At 40.6% G+C, this 19,537-nt stretch overlaps 3 protein-coding genes and 2 non-coding genes across 6 annotated transcripts in view; 3 read left to right on the top strand and 2 right to left on the bottom strand.

Annotated features, from left to right (window-relative positions):
* Window positions 1-8,378: 8,378 nt before the first annotated feature.
* On the bottom strand, window positions 8,379-8,464 carry trnay-gua (transfer RNA tyrosine (anticodon GUA)). Its single transcript is given in 2 exon segments — window positions 8,379-8,414; window positions 8,428-8,464. It is a non-coding gene; the product is annotated as a tRNA-Tyr (tRNA).
* Window positions 8,465-8,857: 393 nt separating this feature from the next.
* On the top strand, window positions 8,858-8,930 carry trnaa-agc (transfer RNA alanine (anticodon AGC)). Its single transcript has one exon. It is a non-coding gene; the product is annotated as a tRNA-Ala (tRNA).
* A 334-nt stretch (window positions 8,931-9,264) lies between these two features.
* Window positions 9,265-14,558, top strand: trim55b (tripartite motif containing 55b). 2 transcript variants are annotated; one of them, XM_005471834.3, is made up of 8 exons: window positions 9,265-9,910; window positions 10,198-10,367; window positions 11,726-11,900; window positions 12,051-12,146; window positions 12,798-13,031; window positions 13,144-13,166; window positions 13,550-13,674; window positions 13,770-14,558. In XM_005471834.3, exons 1-8 carry the CDS (start codon window positions 9,791-9,793, stop codon window positions 13,940-13,942), a joined length of 1,116 nt encoding a protein of 371 aa, XP_005471891.1. In that variant the 5' UTR covers window positions 9,265-9,790; the 3' UTR covers window positions 13,943-14,558. The 2 variants fall into 2 exon arrangements, with proteins under 2 accessions (XP_005471891.1, XP_003443662.1); XM_003443614.5 differs by having other exon boundaries at window positions 9,270-9,910; window positions 11,723-11,900.
* Window positions 14,559-15,618: 1,060 nt separating this feature from the next.
* Window positions 15,619-17,308, bottom strand: crhb (corticotropin releasing hormone b). The gene is made up of 2 exons (XM_003443615.5): window positions 17,116-17,308; window positions 15,619-16,570 (listed from the first exon to the last, which is right to left on the bottom strand). The coding sequence occupies exon 2, from the start codon at window positions 16,548-16,550 to the stop codon at window positions 16,047-16,049; it is 504 nt and encodes a 167-aa protein (XP_003443663.1). The 5' UTR covers window positions 16,551-16,570; window positions 17,116-17,308; the 3' UTR covers window positions 15,619-16,046.
* A 113-nt stretch (window positions 17,309-17,421) lies between these two features.
* Window positions 17,422-19,537, top strand: part of LOC102082419 (myosin IC heavy chain) — a 36,753-nt gene continuing 34,637 nt past the window's right edge. The window contains exon 1 of the mRNA XM_013268346.3: window positions 17,422-17,542. The gene's annotated coding sequence lies outside the window, so the exon portion shown is untranslated. The remainder of the gene's footprint in view (window positions 17,543-19,537) is intronic.

Genomic DNA, 19,537 nt, shown 5'->3' on the forward strand with positions numbered 1-19,537 from the left:
AGCTGCTCCAAGCTACACGTCGATTGGACAGTGACGCTTAGACCGTATAGAAGGACAGCTATGATTAGCTGTGAGGCCAGGGCAATCCCAAGACCTATATGAGCAGTCGTTTGCAGACGGCGTGGACTTTCTCAAGGGTATTCCTCCACAACGGGGCTTGCCCTGCAGCGGTCGACATCATTGCCTGTGATTACCTTCCTCTCATGAGTCATACTACTCTGGAGCTGAGACTTAACGGGAGTTTAAAATGCAGCCTAAGAACTGCAGCAAAACCTGCATCTTTTGTTAAAGAGTGGCCATATATGAGTGCATGTGTTGACTGCGAGACAAAAGGAAATTCACTACAAAAGGATGACTTTGAGTTGAGAGTTTTACTGTCCGCGTGCATTGTTTGGACCTTCTGTCTACCCCAGATATCTCTAACACACTTGGCAATTCATTATCTTTCACTATAAAGAGTAGCTGGCCTTCTGCTGCGATTGCTCAAATCAGCCCCTAAGTGAAAAATTACTACATTCACATTTTCACTCGAGGTTTCTCCGCCATGCCCGTGTGCTCGGGGACAATGGGTGTGCCATGGCAACAACCAGGCCCAGTGCCAGTGTATGTATAATCCCCTCCCTCCCCCATTTTCACTGGCCTGAATGGTCTGAATACAGTTCCCCACAGCCATACCCCCCACAAAGAGAGGTCCTGGCATCTTTTCCAGGCAACTAAGGCAACGCTGCAAAAACACAACAACAAATGTGTCATAGACAGTAGCAGGAGAAGATGGAGTACCAGAATAGCTAACTCAAGCACAGCTATCCCATTATCTAAGGGTTGGGGTTTTGTATTTAGATCATTTCCTTTGTGTTTAACACTACTAACGGAAACTATAGGGCTCAGTAGCAATACACAATAAGAGTTACTCTTAAATTTTATATATGTTCATCTAAAAGAGTCATCATACGCCAGGGTACATCTGTGTTTTCCAGGGGATATGTAAAGATTAGAAAAGACTCACTATAGTGAAAGGCTGGCCTAAAAGTATCAGATATTCAGCATTCAATTAAATGGTAAAAAAAAATCCGTAGATTAATTGTAATGATAAAAGCAAGGGAATATCTTTTTAATATAAATATGGAAATGGGTTTTAAAAAGTTGAAAAAGCCATCCATCTTATTAGCTGCTTATCCAGTTCAGTGGGTGGACTTGAGCCTATTTATTTATAGCCTATAGCTCATTTAAACAATAGAAGTTGTGCTCTAGGCAGGCACATTTAAATTCCAGGCCTCCAAAAACCCAGTTTCAAAACCCAAGAAAAGCTGAAAGGTGTGTTTTTATTGTATTAACTGATTATTGTAGAATCACAGGGATTATTAAAATGTGTTCAGAATTTGCAAACTTATGATGACTCATGTCATAAATCACGATACACTGCTCACCCCTACATAAGCTGCTTTTATATGTTAAAAGCATCAGTATCGGTATTGCTATCGGCAATACTGGCAATACTATATTTACTTAGTATCGGATGGATACTGCAGTATCCCCATACCACTAGTATTCATGGTGGCACTGGAGCTGATCTGACAGTACAGGTACCTCTGGGAAATAACGCAAAAAAGGTAGGAAACACAAATGTGCTTGTTTTCAGAGGATTTGTTTGGAGGAATAAGAAAATAAGTACAATTTCTATTTAAATATTCTGGGCTTTTGTTTCCAAAGCAAATTTGGCCTTTGCAAACCCGAGCAGATGATTAACAAAGTAATATTGTGAAGAGTTCATTACTTTCCACTCTGGTTGGTGGAACACCTCGTGGCTGAGAATACATTCACAAAAGTTTTTAATTTGACGTTTCACGTGTAAATGTCTAAAATAACACACCTTGCTTTTTTAAAAATACCGGCTGCTGCAAACACTACAGAGATGGCCAGCCACAAATAGGCTGTACTGTTTTTAAGTGCACGTTTCTGAAACTGCTTAATCTAGCATGTGACGGTGTCAGTGGCACATCACACATGCGAGCAGACGACAGCACACACTTTACCCCTACTGCTTTAAATATACATCTGGGAAAGCTTTTCCATTAATTAATTCGCTCCTCGGCCATCTTTTTTTTGCCACACTCACACAAAAACTACCACACACCATGCATGGTGTTATAAACTAGCACTGAGCATCAGTCTCAGGAGTTTTAATAAGACAGGTGATCTGCAAACCTGCTAATTCTCTTTGGTGCCACAAGTGCAGTGTCTGCTTCTGAGAACCCCCAACGCTACACTCCCCCAGGACAATGTACCACGGTATCCCTAATTGATAATCTTCTACTACACTGCAAGCATCACTGGAGTCATTATATTTTTTTCCTCTATAGGTCTCTTTGAAGAGCAGGTTCATTATGTGCACGCACAAACACCAAGACATAAAGAAACTGCTGATTTCTGATAGATGCTTGTAAGGCTCATGCACAATTTTAATGTTCATCCTCTGGATTGCATTTATGATCAGGTTAAAAATGAAGAAATGAACATGCTTTTGAAAATGCATCGCTCTAGGTATCTGGAACCATCTTGTGGTAAAAAAGGGCCATTACAATGACAGTGTGCTTGTAGATTAAAACAAACAAATAAAAACAACGTTCATTTAAATGAAAGAGCATCTCAAATATAATATAAAATAGAATATCTGGTTACTGGTGTATATCCAGAAGGTATTAGCACTTCATCATAACTCCTACTAGCTTTCTGAAAGGTGGGTATCTTCTACTAATATTGCTAAATCTTTCAATATGAAAAGCTAATAAAAAGATCACACAAACATAGCTCACGATTAAAATAAACATTTATGTTCTATGTGGAAAAGAATATGTAGAGATAAATACTACAAACTACATAAAATGATCATTTCAATTGTTTTAAACCAAGGCCCGAATGTTTCCTAATCGCCTCATCTCTCGTTTCCATCTACGTTGTGCACAATATATCTAATTAAAAAAAGAGTGTGAATCACAAGATGTAACAGCATAATTGTGACTGCAGTGTCTGTGCTGTGCTGACGTCTGCGGTGATGTCAATATGCAGCTGTGAAACATGCTGGACATACCCTGTTTTCTTTCTGCCACTAGATAGCACCCTTTTACTGTGTTAAAGGCCTGCACGAGTTACAGTCACAGCTCCATAGTACAAGTACAGTACGATACAGTATTATCCTTTTTTGGTAACCATTAAGAGTCGAATTATTTATTTAAATATGTAAACAAATAAACTGCTGATTTATTATACAAATGTTATTAAGAAATAGGCTCAAAACTCAACAATTAACAGATTAGATGTAACACTTGCGTTCATTATCTGGCACAGGTGGAAATAAAATATTAGCCAACAACTGCAAGGTTCCAGCGTCAAGCTCCCTTCTCTGCTTCTCCCTTCTCTAACTGTGCTATCTAAGAAATTACCTCGTAAAATATTTGGCCATAAGGCTGGTATAGATGTCTTTTGCATAACAAATACTTGATTTGTATGGCGAATAACTGGCCAGTGGGCAGTCTGAAATACTGTAATAGAGTGTCTGACACTGCCTCTGCATTAAAAAACTACAAAATGACCTTTGCACCTTGTACCTCTGTATCCCCCTCATTAAGGTCTCAGCAGAGAAGTTAAGAAACAGTTTATTGATTAAGCTCCTTTTGTAACAATGCATGAATAATTACCTCAATGACAGAATGAATATTCACAATAATCCCACTATACTGTGTTCATGCTTTACCCTTAGTCTAAAACAGATACCTCCTGATATTTGAACAATCGGCTACCAGCTGTTAAAATCACCCTGCTTCACTATCCTATGAAACAAAGCTTTAAAGGACTGCACTGTTCATGGTTTACAGGCTGTGAGGTTTAAACCAGGCTGAGACAAGCACTTGAATGCTGAGTGCATCTCAGTTTCCCATGACCATGCGGTGCAGCCGTGCTTGTTAAAACAGGCTGACGTCTCTTTTACGTCACCGCATGGCAGAGGATGTTACATAAAGTTAGGAGTGAAAATCAGGCTGATTGATTTCATCTTTCTTCTAATCAAGTGGCTTTATCAAATAGGATGTTAGACATTTATATGTGAGTGAGAGTTATCGCATCTCGTTCATCTGTTTATCCATCTGTACTCATACAAAGACTGAGTTATCCCAGAAAGAGTGTGGCACATTTTTACTCTAACTCCATTTTTATTTTCATTTAGTTCAGTTCAGTTTTATTTATATAGTGCCAAATCACAACAGCAGTCGGTTCAAGAAGCTTTGCATTGTAATGTAGCGACCCTAAAATAACAGAGTTAAAACCCCAACAATCAAACACTCCCTTTGAGCAAACACTTGGCGATAGTGGAAAGAAAAACCTCCCTTTTAACAGGAAGAAACCTCCAGCAGTACCAGGCTCAGGGAGTCGCAGCTATCTGCCGCGACCAGTTGGGTGTGAGCAGAAGAAGACGGGACAAAAGACACACTGTGGAAGAGAGCCAGAGAGTAATAATAAGTAGTTAAATGAGGAGTGGTGTGTGTGTGAAGAAGAAACACTAAGCATAACTAAGGGAGGATTCAGGATCACCCGGTCCAGCTCCATCAATCTATGGATGACAAGATTGGGATGTTTCCGCTCTAAAACATTGTAGGTTGACATGTTTTGTTACACAACTGAGCCAAGTTGTGCAATTTTGAGCCATATTATACAACAGCATGAGAGGTGCATTTTAAATGAGATCTTAATACAGATGTTAGTGGCCTGTATAGTGGACGGACTCTAATATTTAAAGCCAAAGATAATGTGGCTACTGGAAAAGTGCTGATTGAGCCTTTTTTCAGAGTCACTCTTTGAGTTTTGGGGGTTGTTTTGAGTATTTTTAAGTAGCTTAGCATGGCTGGAAAGTGACTCAGTGAGTTTGTGACTCAGTGAGTTTGATCACAAACGACGTGATCTCAACATGATGAGATCACGTCTGAGTTGATTCAAGCCTGACCTTTACTTATATTGTCATGGATCCCAGCCTGTAATTTCTTTCATTAATCCCACTAACAAACAGAAAATATAAAGAAATATTAAATATTTTCATAGCTTAAATGATCAGTATTCTTGATGACTGCTTCTAAAACACATTCTGCCCTAAAACACTGCTACTTATTTAAATAAAAGCATGTCAGTGATGAAGGTAGGGTCAAAAATAACTTCTAATTATATACACAGCAATGGAGTACTAGAAAACGTATCTATTTATTACGATTAAAACAAGTAAGATGTATCTACAAAGTGTGACACTATTTCATTATGCCCAATTAGATTTTCATGATATTGTTCATTTAAAACAAACAGGATAAGGTACTGTACTGTTCTTGATCTGCTAAAGGTCTGCAGACCAGAAGCTACTAAAGTCCGACAGGTACAGATGAACCTGGAAGCATTTTAGAGGATAATCTGAAATGCATTCTTTTAAAAAAAAATACCAAAAAGTAGAGGCACACCTTCTAACTGCTAAGCTTAAAGGTCACTGCATGTTTAAGGTTCCTGCTCATTTATTCATATGATAGGGGATTGCTTACTTTTACAATGAAGTACCTCTTATATTATCCAAACTCTTGGCTGTAACAGTACACAGGACCGCATGTAGTTTTCTTTTATAACTTATCATCACTGTGCATTTGGAGACGCCAGAGAAAAGATCTATTAGCTGGGATAACTAAGAGGACTCACTAAAAATCTAATCAGGGTCACCACCGAGCACTGGATCTTCTGTTTCTTGGAGATAATAAATGTGAATGCTGCAGCTAAATCAACTATAAATATTTGGTGTACAACTGCTGTATCTCTGTGTATGTAACTCCAGACAAAACCCCAGTATGACCTCAGCAGTACTGTTCATAGCATCACAGTATCGTAAACAGGCCTGCGTTATCATTTCGTTCTTTTGCAACATTAACACAGTGACGGCAAATCCTCTAAACTGCCCAGAGTATCACTAGTTCAGACCCGAACTATCCAGAAGTTGCATAAATGGATAAAGATCTGACCTTGCTTTTTTTTAACTACATCCTTGGCATTTAAAAATAATGTGAAGCCTAGCTGATAGTGTCTGTGTAAATTTAAGGTGGAATACCTTTTAAGTCTTGCTAAATACTGTTCTACATTAATATTTCTTCATCCCAAGCGAATCCACGGTGAATTACTGCTACCTTTAAAATTACTATTCATTCTAGGGTATGATCATACTTTTTCTGACCCAAAGACTCTCAGCTCAGTGGATCATTTAGGACAGATATGGAGATGAAGAAATGGACATTATCTGGAATTGCTCGCAGAGAGTTTTTAAATCACAGCCACTGACTGCTTGCCATCTGCGTGAATACAATATGACTTCCACCTAACTGAAATATTCATACAAGTGAACAGATGGCACCCTTTGCTCTGCTCCCTTTTCTGGTCCCCTATACACTTTCATCTTGCTTATGAGTTTGTAGACATCTTATGTGTGCGGTTATGTGCGAGCGCAGGTGTATTTCATGGCCTTGGCAGTGCATGCAGACCTTTTTTACGATTCACGCAAAGCACCGCTTACCAACGCCGAGCGAAAGAGGGGAACAGGAGTTTCACACTGTGCTCTTTAAATTGGCAGCTTTTAGCCTCAAAGGCAGCACTGTCTGGCATTCATGTTGGCCTTTCATCTCCAAGTAATCTCCACACTGCTCTTAATTTGTCAATCTTTGTTGGATTTTTACTAACAGGCGCTGCAATATTATGAGTCAGATAGTAATGGATGAAAAATTATGAATTCACTTCAATCACAAAGACATAACCCAGAACATCTCCTTAATTGATCTCATTTGAATTCACTTTTATCTAAATGGTGAGCATCTGAGCAGCCTCTGCTTGTCGCTAATGAATATGTAATCATGCTAGTTCAGCCTTTTTAGAGATTACTGATTAAAACTGAATAAAGTGGTGTGCCCACAGCATCACAAAATGACTAAAAACTTCATTTGTAGTACATCACAGAGAAAAAACACATCAACAGAAAGGAGAACTGGGTGAGACACACATAAAAAGCTAAATGACAAAATTAGTAAGAGCGCTGTTTTACATTTACATAGACTTGCAAATCACAAGAGATGGGAACTTTACTATTTGAATGTGTATATTTCTCATCCTTTTTTCCCCATTTTATTTATTTATTTATTTTTTACCTTTTTCTCATTTCTTAAAGTTGATTCCTAACTTGCAAACCCCGGAGGGGGACACTAAATGAAACAAAGAGACAAATTAGAGAGTGTGAGAGAGACATTCATTCATTTTCAGTAATGACATCTGTCTAAAATGTTTAAATATGACTCACTGATTCTGCATGAAAAGCACTGTGTGCACATCCATGTGGCTTTATATAAAAGGAAAAGAGGTGCGAGGAAGGCAGATGTCATATTGTATGAGTCAGATGAAAAGAAAAAAGAAAAAGATGAGGTATGCTTAAATGGGTCAGAAGCTTCCACTATGAGGATCCTGCTACGTTCGCTTTGACATTGAGTTTCTAATTAAAGAGTATGTAAATTTTTTTGTATAGGTCAAATGTTTTGAAAAAGTGCATCTTTAATTGCTTCGTTTGCATGGGACATTTAGACGTGACAAATATTTGGAAATAAAGTGAGGAACTCATACAGATTCATGAAGATGAGCACTCCATTAGCAGAGGACAGGGGTTTTAATTTGTAATTGAAATACCGCTAATGAGAATCAGTGGACGGAGGAATAACAATCGTGCAACAGCACAGAAATAAACAAAGGCGCTTTATTAGTGTGTGACGCTTGCCACAGTCCTCCACACAACTGTTAATTACGGTCTCTGAGTCATCCATCTGAATGTGTTCGCAGCACCTTTATAAGTCATTTCACAGTCAAACAAAGTGATAAAGTTTGTTTTCATCACGAGTGGAGAGATAATCAAACACTAAACAATCACTTTTAAATTCCCTTTTTGAACAGTGCTTGCAGGTGTGATCATTTTTTATTTAACATGCACAGCAGATTTGCAGGATATGCTGTGTATTTATGCTGACTAGACCATCACTGCAGGCAGTGCAGTGCCAAACATTTTCAAGCTCACTTCTATTTTTTATACACCCCAAAACTCTACTTGATTTTGTGGGAAAGTTTAAGAAAATCATCATCTGTTTTTATGGATTTGCATTTATTTGTAGAAAAATACATTAACTGCCAATACTAGCCATTTTGTTTCAACATCTGAAATATGTATTTTCATTAAAAGAAATGATTAGAGAAGCTTCATAGAACAGCAATTCTTAGCAAATTTGTAAAAGCGCTCAAAATTGAATTTAGGGGAGGGAAAAAAAAAAAAATTTCTCTCCTTCGAGCCGGATTCGAACCAGCGACCTAAGGATGCCTGGGAAGCCACTACAGTCCTCCGCTCTACCAACTGAGCTATCGAAGGGAGCTGACGACTACCTCCACCCCCTGTGTATTTATGAGATCGGCAGATATGGCGGACGCCCTCTTCGGTTAACATGTTTTCTGGAAATTCGCATTCGCCACTGTTTTCCACTTGAGCTAAATAGTTGTGTGTGAGAGTTTCCCCACATATTTGAAGTAACTTGGTTGCCCTCAAAGGAACTTTAACATTGCGAGCCTTTCAATAACTTAGCAGCTATTAAACCCTGTTATTATTCACATTTGTTAGAGCTAACCTAGACAGCTTAATAATGCTACCTTACCGCACTGTATTTCGGCATGATATGTGAAATATATCAAACACTACACCGTCACATTGAACCAATTACGTATCTCACGAACAATAAATACACACACAACGAACAACTTCCGTACCGGGGAATTAGCTCAAATGGTAGAGCGCTCGCTTAGCATGCGAGAGGTAGCGGGATCGATGCCCGCATTCTCCAATAACATTTTCATTTTTCCTTCAATGTAAGGCCTCGAACACGCTAACAAACACCAAAATATTTTAGCTGAATTGTTCTTTTTAAAATAGTAGCAGTTATCACCTACTTTTAAGGATGCGGTGAATACACCTAATGTTACGGTTGTCGTCCTTATGCTGTTCTCTAAGTGCAAATACCCATGTGCAAAAAATGCTTTACACATGCCATAGTTTGTTTAATGCTAGGTAAAATCACGATCACTCCTTTAACTAGGAGCTTAGCCAGCGAACCTAGGATTGTAACAAACCTCTCCTGTGCGTGGTTATCTTCCCTCTTACGTAATGGTCTCCTCCCAACTTTGACTGGAAGTCACTTTTGATAGCTTCCGGCTGCTGTCTATTGTCTAAGTTAACATTAATGCAAAGCTGGCACTTGATCGGCAACATGGTAAAAAGGTACTGAGTACTAGGTGTTTTCAGTAGAGACTGTCAGATGCTATCAATAATTTTAGATATAAAAGTCACAATCAAAGTTAGCCTATGATTGCATCACTTGCCAAATGACTTGCCCCTATCCTCTCAAACACATAGCCACATGGCACCCCGTGTAGAAGAGGCTGGGGATGGGCTGCTTTTCAGCACTGCCCTACTTAGTTTCATATATGGACAAGGCAAAAATGGCAACCTTAGACGTGACAGCAGTAGCTGCTAAAAACAGAACTGACACAGAGGAGATAGGAGTCTACACCCGCTAGGACAAACATAACAGGCCTACTACTCAGCCTGAAGCTGGGCCTATGATAGATTGCTTTTAGAAAGGACTTCATACTAAACTTTTCAGACTTTTTAAGTTGTTTAGTTGCGTGTGAAATCGTTGACACCATGGACAACTTGGAGAAACAGCTGATTTGTCCAATATGCTTGGAAATGTTTACAAAGCCTGTGGTCATCCTACCCTGCCAGCACAACCTGTGCAGAAAATGTGCCAATGATGTTTTCCAGGTAAGCTATTGAATGGCTCAAATTGGTACTTATTTATAAAGTTGGTCTGAATTTTCACATATCAAAGACCCAAATAGTGACATATAAATTTAACACCTATAGGCTCTGTTTACAAACATGTGGATTGAATGTTAATGATGGTGGTTTGAAGTTTGTGTTATGGACTGTTAATCCCCTGGATTAATATTTCATAACTGCTGAGTTAAACAATGTAATTAATTTTACTTCTGCTATCCATCAAAACCCAGTCATGCAAAATTCAGAGCTTCCCTTGTTGTCGTTTACAGGCTTCAAACCCATACCTTCCAACAAGAAGCGGCTCGTTGACCTCTGGTGGACGTTTCCGATGCCCGTCCTGCAGACACGAGGTGATTCTGGACAGGCATGGTGTTTACGGCCTGCAGAGGAACCTGTTGGTTGAGAATATCATTGACATGTTCAAACAAGAATCCAGCAGGTGAGACAGATCAGACATTTGTCAAAATAACAGAAAATGAAAAGAATTCTTCATGTCTGACAGGAGGATGTTTTTATTAGTGAAACTCGCCTTGTAGGGCAGTAAAGTATAGTAGCAGGAAGTGAAACACTAACTCTGGCTTCTGAGTCAGAGATCTGCAGTGGGTGAGAGGACGTTTGTACTTGCAGTAGTCATCCACACAGATTTTTTATCCAGCAGATGACTGAAAGGCTTGTATGACATGATATCCACAACACTTTTTGCTGTTGTGACATTATTTCATTACCATTATCCTAAGTAGAGTTTATAGGATGACAGCCTCTCATCCGAGATGCTTCTTCAGTTCTGAGACCAAAACGTAGAGAGTGCCAGGTATTTAAACCTTAATGGATTTCCCCTTAAGAGGTGATCGTTGCCCGACTAGTAGTCCTGTCCATCATCACAAGAGCCAAACTGGGAAGAAAGGAGTGGGTCATTACCACCTGAGGCTTCAGATGAAATCACTGCGAGATCTTGCGTGAGACCACATTATGTGACCCGTTGAGTTCACCTGGCGCAACGTGTGAGTGGGTGTTGAGCCGCCTGGGAAACGGATCTTGAGACTGCATTGTAGGTGGTTGACAGTTGGTGTTGTTAATGATCCGTCATCGTCTTTTAAACTGTCTCCTCGGTCTAAAATGCAAACATTCACATCCTGCAAAGATTGACATTTATCCTTTCTTAATGACTTAAAAACAAGCAAATGTAAGGTTTTGGAACGACCTACTCAAAGTCAGGACCTTAAACAGGTTGTTCGTGCTCAAAAGCCCCTTTAAATGTGTTTTAATTAAAGCAATTCTGCAAAGAAGAGCAGGCCAAAATTCCTCCACGGTGATGTGAAAGACTCATTGCCAGATATCGCCAAAAGCTTTATTGCAGTTCTTCCTGCCAAGGGTTGCACAACTAGTCATTAGGTTTAGGGGACAATTACTTTTTCACACAGGGCAGGTGCATTTGGATAGCTTTTTCACTGAAATGAAATCATTATTTAAAAACTTCATTTTTTATTATCTTTGTCTGATGGTGTGACAAATATGTATAAACTTAAGAAATAAGGAAAGGGAGAAAACTTTTAAGGTATAAAAACATGAATCATGTATGCTTGCTCCCACACTACTCAGCAATGATGATGACCTATTGATTACAGTGCTGGCAGTGCATGTGAATGGCAGGGCACACCTGATGGGTCATCGATAAGCTGTTTAGATGCCGAGATGTGTAACAGTGACATTATCAAACTGACACTGCATGTCACATCAGTATGCAAATGTGCAGCATCACGGGATACTACCGCTATTTCCATCGCACCTCAACAGCAGCAAACCAGCACCAGAGAAAAAGGAAGAAACGCCCATGTGTGATATTCACGAGGACGAAAAGATCAACATTTACTGCGTGACCCACGGTGTGCCCACGTGCTCCATGTGCAAGGTCTTTGGAGCCCACAAAGACTGCGAGGTGGCTCCTCTCAGCAGCATCTACCAGACGAAGAAGGTGAGGCCTGAGATGCTTACAAAGGCTACGGATACTGTCAGCCATGGTGATGTGTTTTTTACAGTTTCATCATGAAGTATATCATAGTGTAACCATAGATTTGCCCCAGATTTGAGTCTGTAGTCATGCTGCCATGTCCTTGCCCCCTAGACGGAGCTGAGTGACGGGATTGCCATGGTGGTTGGTAACAACGACAGGATGCAGGGCATCATTAGTCAGCTAGAGGAAGCCTGTCGTGCCATAGAGGTCAGTGTCCGACTGCTGCAGTGCCTGGCCGCTCACTCACGCAGCAAGCCTCACTCCGTGCACACACTAATGTACCTGCACAGACGACCAAACTGATGTAATGTGTCCTTGTCACGGCCACTCTTTCTGCTTTTATCCATCTGTGAGATTTAGACAGAGAGGCAGTAAGAGGAAAATAAATGTTTTGGTTCCACAGACTGCTTTAATCTCCCATTTTCATATTTTCTCCTACGCTGGGTCCACATACACTAGTTAGAGCACCCTATTCTGCCTTCGACCCACTTCCACGGACAATAAAACGAGCAGTGTAATTGATGGGGCGAGAACAGGCAGCTTTCTTATGGTTCACGTGCCACAGTTGGACGTAGTAGAGAGGAAGCTGGAGTGACTCCAGTCCCCTGTGTGTCACTGCTATAGCGTCATGCACATGGCACCAAATGAACGGAAGGCATTTTGCAGTATTTAGACATCCGAAGAATGAAAACAACAACTAGTTACCGCATTTTCTCTCATTTTGAAATTCTAATGTACTTCGAAACTGAATTGCCTACATTTCCCACCCAGAACTCATTAATAAAGAATGGACCTGCAGAATTTACAACCTTTCCCTGTGTGTGTGCGTGTTTTCTTCGCTTGTTCTCGCACGTACAGGAGAACAGTCGGAGACAGAAGACTCTGGTGTGTGAAAAGTTTGACCACCTATACTCTATCCTGGAGGAGAAAAAGAGGGAGCTGAATCAGAAGGTGACAGACGAACAGGAAGAGAAGGTGAACTATATCCGGGGCCTGACAAGTAAATATGGAGACCATCTGGAGGAGAGCTGTAAAATCTTGGAGATGGGGATCCAGGCTATGGACGAGCCAGAAATGGCTTTATTCCTGCAGGTCAGAGCTGCTACCACATGGGGTTTAAATTTGACATAATTTTAGCCAGTTCATAAAAGTTTATCAGTATTTTATGTGCATGTTCAGTTGAACTCTCCCTTGTGTCTTTCAGAACACAAAGCCTCTCCTCAAAAAGTAAGTATGCTGTTTGTTTTTCAATAATAATAATTGCACTGATAAGAGGATGAAGGGGTTTTGCAAAAAAAGAGACTACACTGCCAGTGTAAAAGTCAAAATCCTTTCTAGCTAATGTTTTTTAATCACTCTCATGAATGATTACATCTGCACTTACACATAAAACCACAACTCTAATAGAGCAAGGTCACACCTTCTCTCTGGTAGCTGTGGAAAATAATCCTGTGAAATGTTGCAAATCACTAGCTTCTGCTGTGGCATCCTGAAATAACTTGCCGAACGTGCTAAACATCACAGATTGAATATATTTAAGACGTGTTACCATGACTTTGTGAGGCAACATTTAGTCCTGTGAATATCCTAAATGAGACTTATGTGCTCAGGATTGAGGAGGCATCCAGTGCAGCGCACCTGGATAAAGTAGAGCTTGGCTACGAGAGTATGGATCATTACAAAGTCGACTTCAAGAAAGAGGGCAAGGCCCTGCGGAGCATCGACTTCATCCAAGGTGAAGGAACGGAGATCACGGCTTTAATTTGCTTCACACCCCTCAGTCTTGTAGTTCTCCAGCCTTCATCCTTATTTGCCTTAATTCTCACACAGATGACGAAGATGAGGATGAAGAAGATGAGGATGCAGGAGCCGGTGCTGAGGAAGGAGAAGGATCGCAAACTGTTTCTGGAGGTGCTGTTTCAGCCACCTCTGCCCAGCCTTCTGCGCCCCCCCAGCAGATGAGCTCCTCCCCCAGCGCACCCACGAGCACTCCCTCAACTTAGCTGTCAGCCACCGGCCCTGACAACACCTAAACCAGAAGAAGGATTGATTGTTCCTCCTAAATGTTGACCTCAGGTCAGCTGTGATACATTTTTAGCCACGAGGGGAACCTAATCTGTGTATGTAGATCTTAAGGAAGACAGATGTTTTACTTCTGCCTCTTTTGTTGTGATTGGTCTATCACAGCATTCGGACTGATTTTATCTCTTTTTCTCTGATTAAAAAAACATGCTTTAGTTCCTGCTTTTCATTTTGAACATGCTTAACGACAGAGGGACTTTGACTGTCATTCAGCTCTTTGCAGAATTCAGATGTACTCAAATATTTTTTTTATGTGGTTGACCTTTTGAGACTCGCTCCTTAAACTCCATCATTAAAAAAACATAATAGGAGAGCCGCTGGTTCTCCTCCCTGTTGTATACTTCTTGATGACTGATATAACTTTATGAGTAATGTAGCAGAGTGATAAAATAAGCACTGTGACATTTCAGTATTTCCTACATCGGGCTGCTTGTGTTATGTTTAATGTTCTTCATTGTAATGTGGCACAGGTATTATTTCCCATGATGATATATATGATACATGCATATTATATACATTAAAAGTGATTTGACTAAATACCTTCAGCATACTTTTTCACATCGCTAGTTGATACTAGATGTAAAAAAAACAGTTTTGTTTCTTCGTAATGCCTTCTCCCTCCCTCCCTCTTTGTCTTTCCACACTCCTATTTGCATTTCTGTGGAAGGAAATCCAGTTCAATGCGTGAGTGCCTTTTTTTGGCTTGTTCAGACACTTTTAACATCCTTCTCCACTGCATGATCAGGATAACACTCCTGCGTATACATATGAGACCACAGTGAGCAAATATGAGTGCTCCCATATTTTTAGACCAAAGCAAATAATTTGCTGCCCTGCGATGGCCTCACGTTGCTGTAACTCCACCGCTCAGGTAGTCCACCATTCAACGACCATCTGTTATTTTACACCGCGTCTCGGTGAGTTGGATCCTTTACAAACGGGCTCAATCCCACACTAAGCCTCAAGATGCTTTGCGGGCCAAAAAGAATAGGATGACTCACACCCACAGCTCTTGTTTAGCGTAGCCTGACACTGGGGGTCAAGAATCAGCGTTCACATACACACGCTCACACATAAACACACACACACACAGTGTCTTTGACACTAATTAGCTATCAGTGGTGCATCTTTGAGCTAAGCGTGGTTGCCTCTTGCTGGTATAATGAGAATTGCCTCTTGAGGATTAAGGGTTTAGAAGAAGAACGCTGTATGAATGTTCACTGCGCTGAAGGGTTGTTCAGATTTTTGGCAAAGTACTGCAGTTAGAGCTTTTTGTGTGTGTCTGTGTTAGACAGAAGGCATGAACTGGCTCCAGAGCAATGCCATGGTTAGACCTATGCAATTCTTTGCACTCAGTTAGGCAAACCTTTACCAGTCAGCATTTATAGGCAAGACTCAAGATGCTGTGGCCATTTGTGCACTCTTTAACCGGCTATTTTCTTTCTTTCTTTTTTAAGTTTCTTTAATGTGGGACTACAAATCTATATGTTTAAGATTATGTGTATTTTAATCAGATTACTAGTCAAAGTTAATGGGAATTTTATTTTTTTTAATTGGAGTTACTGGTAACTAATATGTAAGGATATCCACAGAGAAATGTAAGCATTGCTTTTATTTTTTTATTAAAAATATAGATATAAGACGTTCTGTTGCACAACAGAAAATGACTGGTTGCACATAAGTTTATTAACAAACATAAATATCATAAATACAGTGATTCATAATCTAAAACAAAATGCCAATTTTGTGAATGCAATTCATGTCTTAGACAAAAGTATTCATCTCAAATATGAAGAACGGCATATCTCTACAGATCTGACACCAACATTGAAATGGCAAGGTACAATCGGCTCATTATAAGTCAAGCCCGTTTATGCTCCATAGTTTGAGGTTAAAGCTATAAACAATAAAGTGATAAAGCAGCACTATATTGTACAGAGCATGTTTTGTGCTGATGGCAAAAATGCACAACAGAAGGAGTAAAAGAAAAAGAAAGGGAAGGGAGATCTTTGGCGGGCTGGGAAATCATTTCCCGAAGAGCTCCATCATTCTTCTGTTATTCTGCGCTTGCTGAGCCAGCTGTTCCGCCCTGGACATCTCCATCATCTCCCGGAGCAGGTGGAAGGTCAGATCCAGGGATATCGGCGGGTCCTCGGACCTTCTTCCCCTCTCCATCGAGTCGTCCCCGCGGTCTCCGAAGCCGCTTATGAGCGCCCTGATGTTCCCAACTTTGCCCTGTAAAAGACGCCGCGTCAGCTGGAGTTGCAAAGCTCTGTTGAAGATGGAAGGTGATCCGCCGGGATACATGGACGTTGATGGGAAAGAGTTCGAGTCCCCGTTGCCCAGTCGGATGAAATACTCCTCCCCAAGCCTCTCCAGAATCGGGCCGGATTGCTGCTGCTGGGAGTTTTGGGTTTGTAGAGCTGGGACGCGCAGAGTACTGCCAGGGCTCTCAATAGCCCGACATTCGTAGCGCGGTAAGAAGGCAACTAGCAGAATCACGGTGGTACCGAATAAATTGAGCTTCATGTCAGGATTTCAACAGGAATCTGGAAGGAAAAATGAAATAAATGTGGGTTATTTAATTTTGGCACGCTCGTTTTTCTTGCTGTGGCGCGAGATGTGCCGCGTAAAAAGGCAATTACGCACGTAAAAGAGACGTTGCAGTAACGCAACGGGCAAATTATAACTATTGCTGCCGCAGGTTATTTTTATTATTGTAAGATATTTTGCGATCTGTTGCCACCTGTTATTAGTAATTGGACTATATATTGTGAAATTGATCTGCGATGTGGAATATTTACGCGTAAAGGAAGCTCGAAAATTAGAATTAGGAATTATTGTCTTCTATCATTATACTTAGTCCATCCCCAAAAATGAAATCAGAAATGAGAACAGAAAGATATCAGCAAAGCCAAAAATCCACTTTATCATCTACAAATACAGTTTTTAAATGTTTGCTGTGAAGCACAAAGATGTCTTTAATTAAGCAAAGTCGCATTAAGCTGTGCTTGGCGAAAAGAATAACTAAAATGCCAAAAGAGGGAAAAATACGAATTCACAATGTGGGTAAAATTAATGAAACTTTTCTTACCTTCAGGCTTTAGAGGTGGTCCGCTACAGCCGTGTAGGTTGCCAGGTAGTTGGCGAGATGCCGCCCTCCTTCACTTCACTTTGAGGAATCAAGTATATAGTTACTTAAAGGATAGATGCTGAATGGACTTATATAGCCACCCTCACTATAAGTGTCGCGCTCCAAGCTGAGATTGAGTCTGCGCGTTCTTGCATGGGTGTAACGTGAATGGACGCCTCTGACAAAGTGCTTTAGTTTAGATGAGATGAGTCATATGTGAGTGCGCGCGCACGTGCACGAGCGTCTACCTCGGCGCTTTCAGAATAGGCCTATAGGTGACACACCTGCCGGCAATTTCACTTGAGTTTGTTAGTTGAAAAATAATTGCAAAGGTTCTTGGACTCCATGTGGCAAATAATCAGAAGTTAAAAAGTAATATTTAGACGAGGTAAGTCTGGAACTATGTTTTTTTCTTCTTATCAGTCACTGCTCATTTTCATCATGTGTCTTATAAAAGACAAAGGAAAAAAAACCCTTCCTTATCTGACGACACCATACAGTGACTGCTCTTGGCTACAAAATTGCAAAAGTTATGTAACACTGTGGAAGTGCGGTAGTTTCAGGTATGACATTTTGGTGCAATCTTCAGGACTCACTTTGTCTCTGCATTTTACACCACAAGTATTCCAAAGCAGTTTTCCGACTGCCCTGTGTTGCATTCAGTGAAAGTGCATTTGCAAACACCTCAGGCTGGGAGAGAGAGAGAGAGAGCGGTATTGTCTCTCAGTGATTCATTGCTGCTGCACATATATACGTCATCACCTCTACCAATCGGTGCCTTGGCCACCTTGCTCCAGAGGGGCCCACCGCCAAGCCACACTTGCAAGATGAAGCGCTTATCCGGGTATTAGAAAAGCGATTAGAATGTTAAACAGCTCAAATCTTTAACTTTGTGTTTCCATCTGTTTTACCTGTTTTACATTTACCCGAGCATTTGTGCAATACCTTAAAACAAGCAATTCCTCCACAATGCCAGAGGATTTCTTTTCAGTTCCGTTTGCTTATTAATTTGTCTGTAAGCAAGTTTAAGTAAAAACAACCTGGCTGAAATTCATGAAACTTGGTGAAAAGTTGGCCATTATACTTTGAAAAGTTGGCCATTATACTTTGGTTGGATCCAGATGGCCTTCTTTTAAATGATGAGCTAGGACACTGGCATTGGTAGAGAGCCCTTTTAGTTGTGCAATGCCATTAAATGAGCACTAATTCTTCCACAAAGGCAGAGGCAGAGGATGTGGATTCCCATATGGCAAAATATGTTGATAAAAAGATGGCCCTTTCATACTTACACCTAAACTTAGAATGCATGGTAAGGCAACCCTTTCAATTAATCCTTAATAGTAAATCCATTTCATTCAGATGTTCAGACCGGGAAAGAGTAAGATTCAAACACATGCAGAGGTCAAAGTGACCTAACAGGTAGTGTGCACTCAAGTAAAATCAACCACTCTGGAAAGAGAAAGCGAGAGAGAGCGGGGGGGGGGACATTTGATTGTGTAAATGTAGTCATGAAGTGCAGGATGGTTTTTCTTCAGAAAAAAAGTAGTCTTCCAAGATTCATGCATTACCTGCATTGGTTTTAGTGGATTAGAGGATAATATGCAAAAACCTTGTTTCCCCTAGCCTCTCCACTTTGTCACTTTTCATGCTCCGTTACCGCTCAAGGGGAGGTGTCAGGTCCCATCATGAGAAACACATGTTGGCTGACACAAATAGAAAACACCGCCATGAGAGAGGGACTGCTCGTGGTCAATTCACATCACCTCATTTTCAAATCACCGTCCCTGGACAGATCACTGGGAGAGAAATCCTCTCCTGTGATGCCACCCCGGAAAAGACTTGGGCTTAAATTATTATCTCTCTCTTTGCTCAATTAGAGCGAGTCTTTTAGATGATTACATTAGATAAAACCCAAATGATTTGTCCTGGAAAACTGGAATGTTGCCACCTTTCCCACTGGCATCTTTTGGTGGGACACTCAAAATGAATAGATGAAATTGGATTTCCACAGCACACAAACTGCAAATTGCCAAAGAAAAAGTATTTTACAGAATTACTGTCAGAAGAGCAAATTCTCCTCTGCAGCAGATTCATTATTTGATCATTTGCCTTTCCGGTGCTTCTCGGTGAACTTTCCCTTCCTGAATAATTGGACAGCTTTCTCCAGTGGATAGAAGCGTGTTTTTCCTAATGCATGCTTGACTTTCACAAACAAAATTTTAATAATCAAAGTCACTCTCGCTGCTTAAGTGAGTGCAATCGCTGGGACTGCAGAGCCCAGGGCTAGACTACCACCTGACCTCAGTCTTGTTGCTCAGGTGTCCTTCTGGTTTATAGTGCAGTGATATAACCTGTTATAAAAACACCTCTAATAGAAGTGAGA

Source organism: Oreochromis niloticus, linkage group LG9 (assembly GCF_001858045.2).
Source record: "Oreochromis niloticus isolate F11D_XX linkage group LG9, O_niloticus_UMD_NMBU, whole genome shotgun sequence".
Lineage (NCBI taxonomy): Eukaryota > Metazoa > Chordata > Actinopteri > Cichliformes > Cichlidae > Oreochromis > Oreochromis niloticus.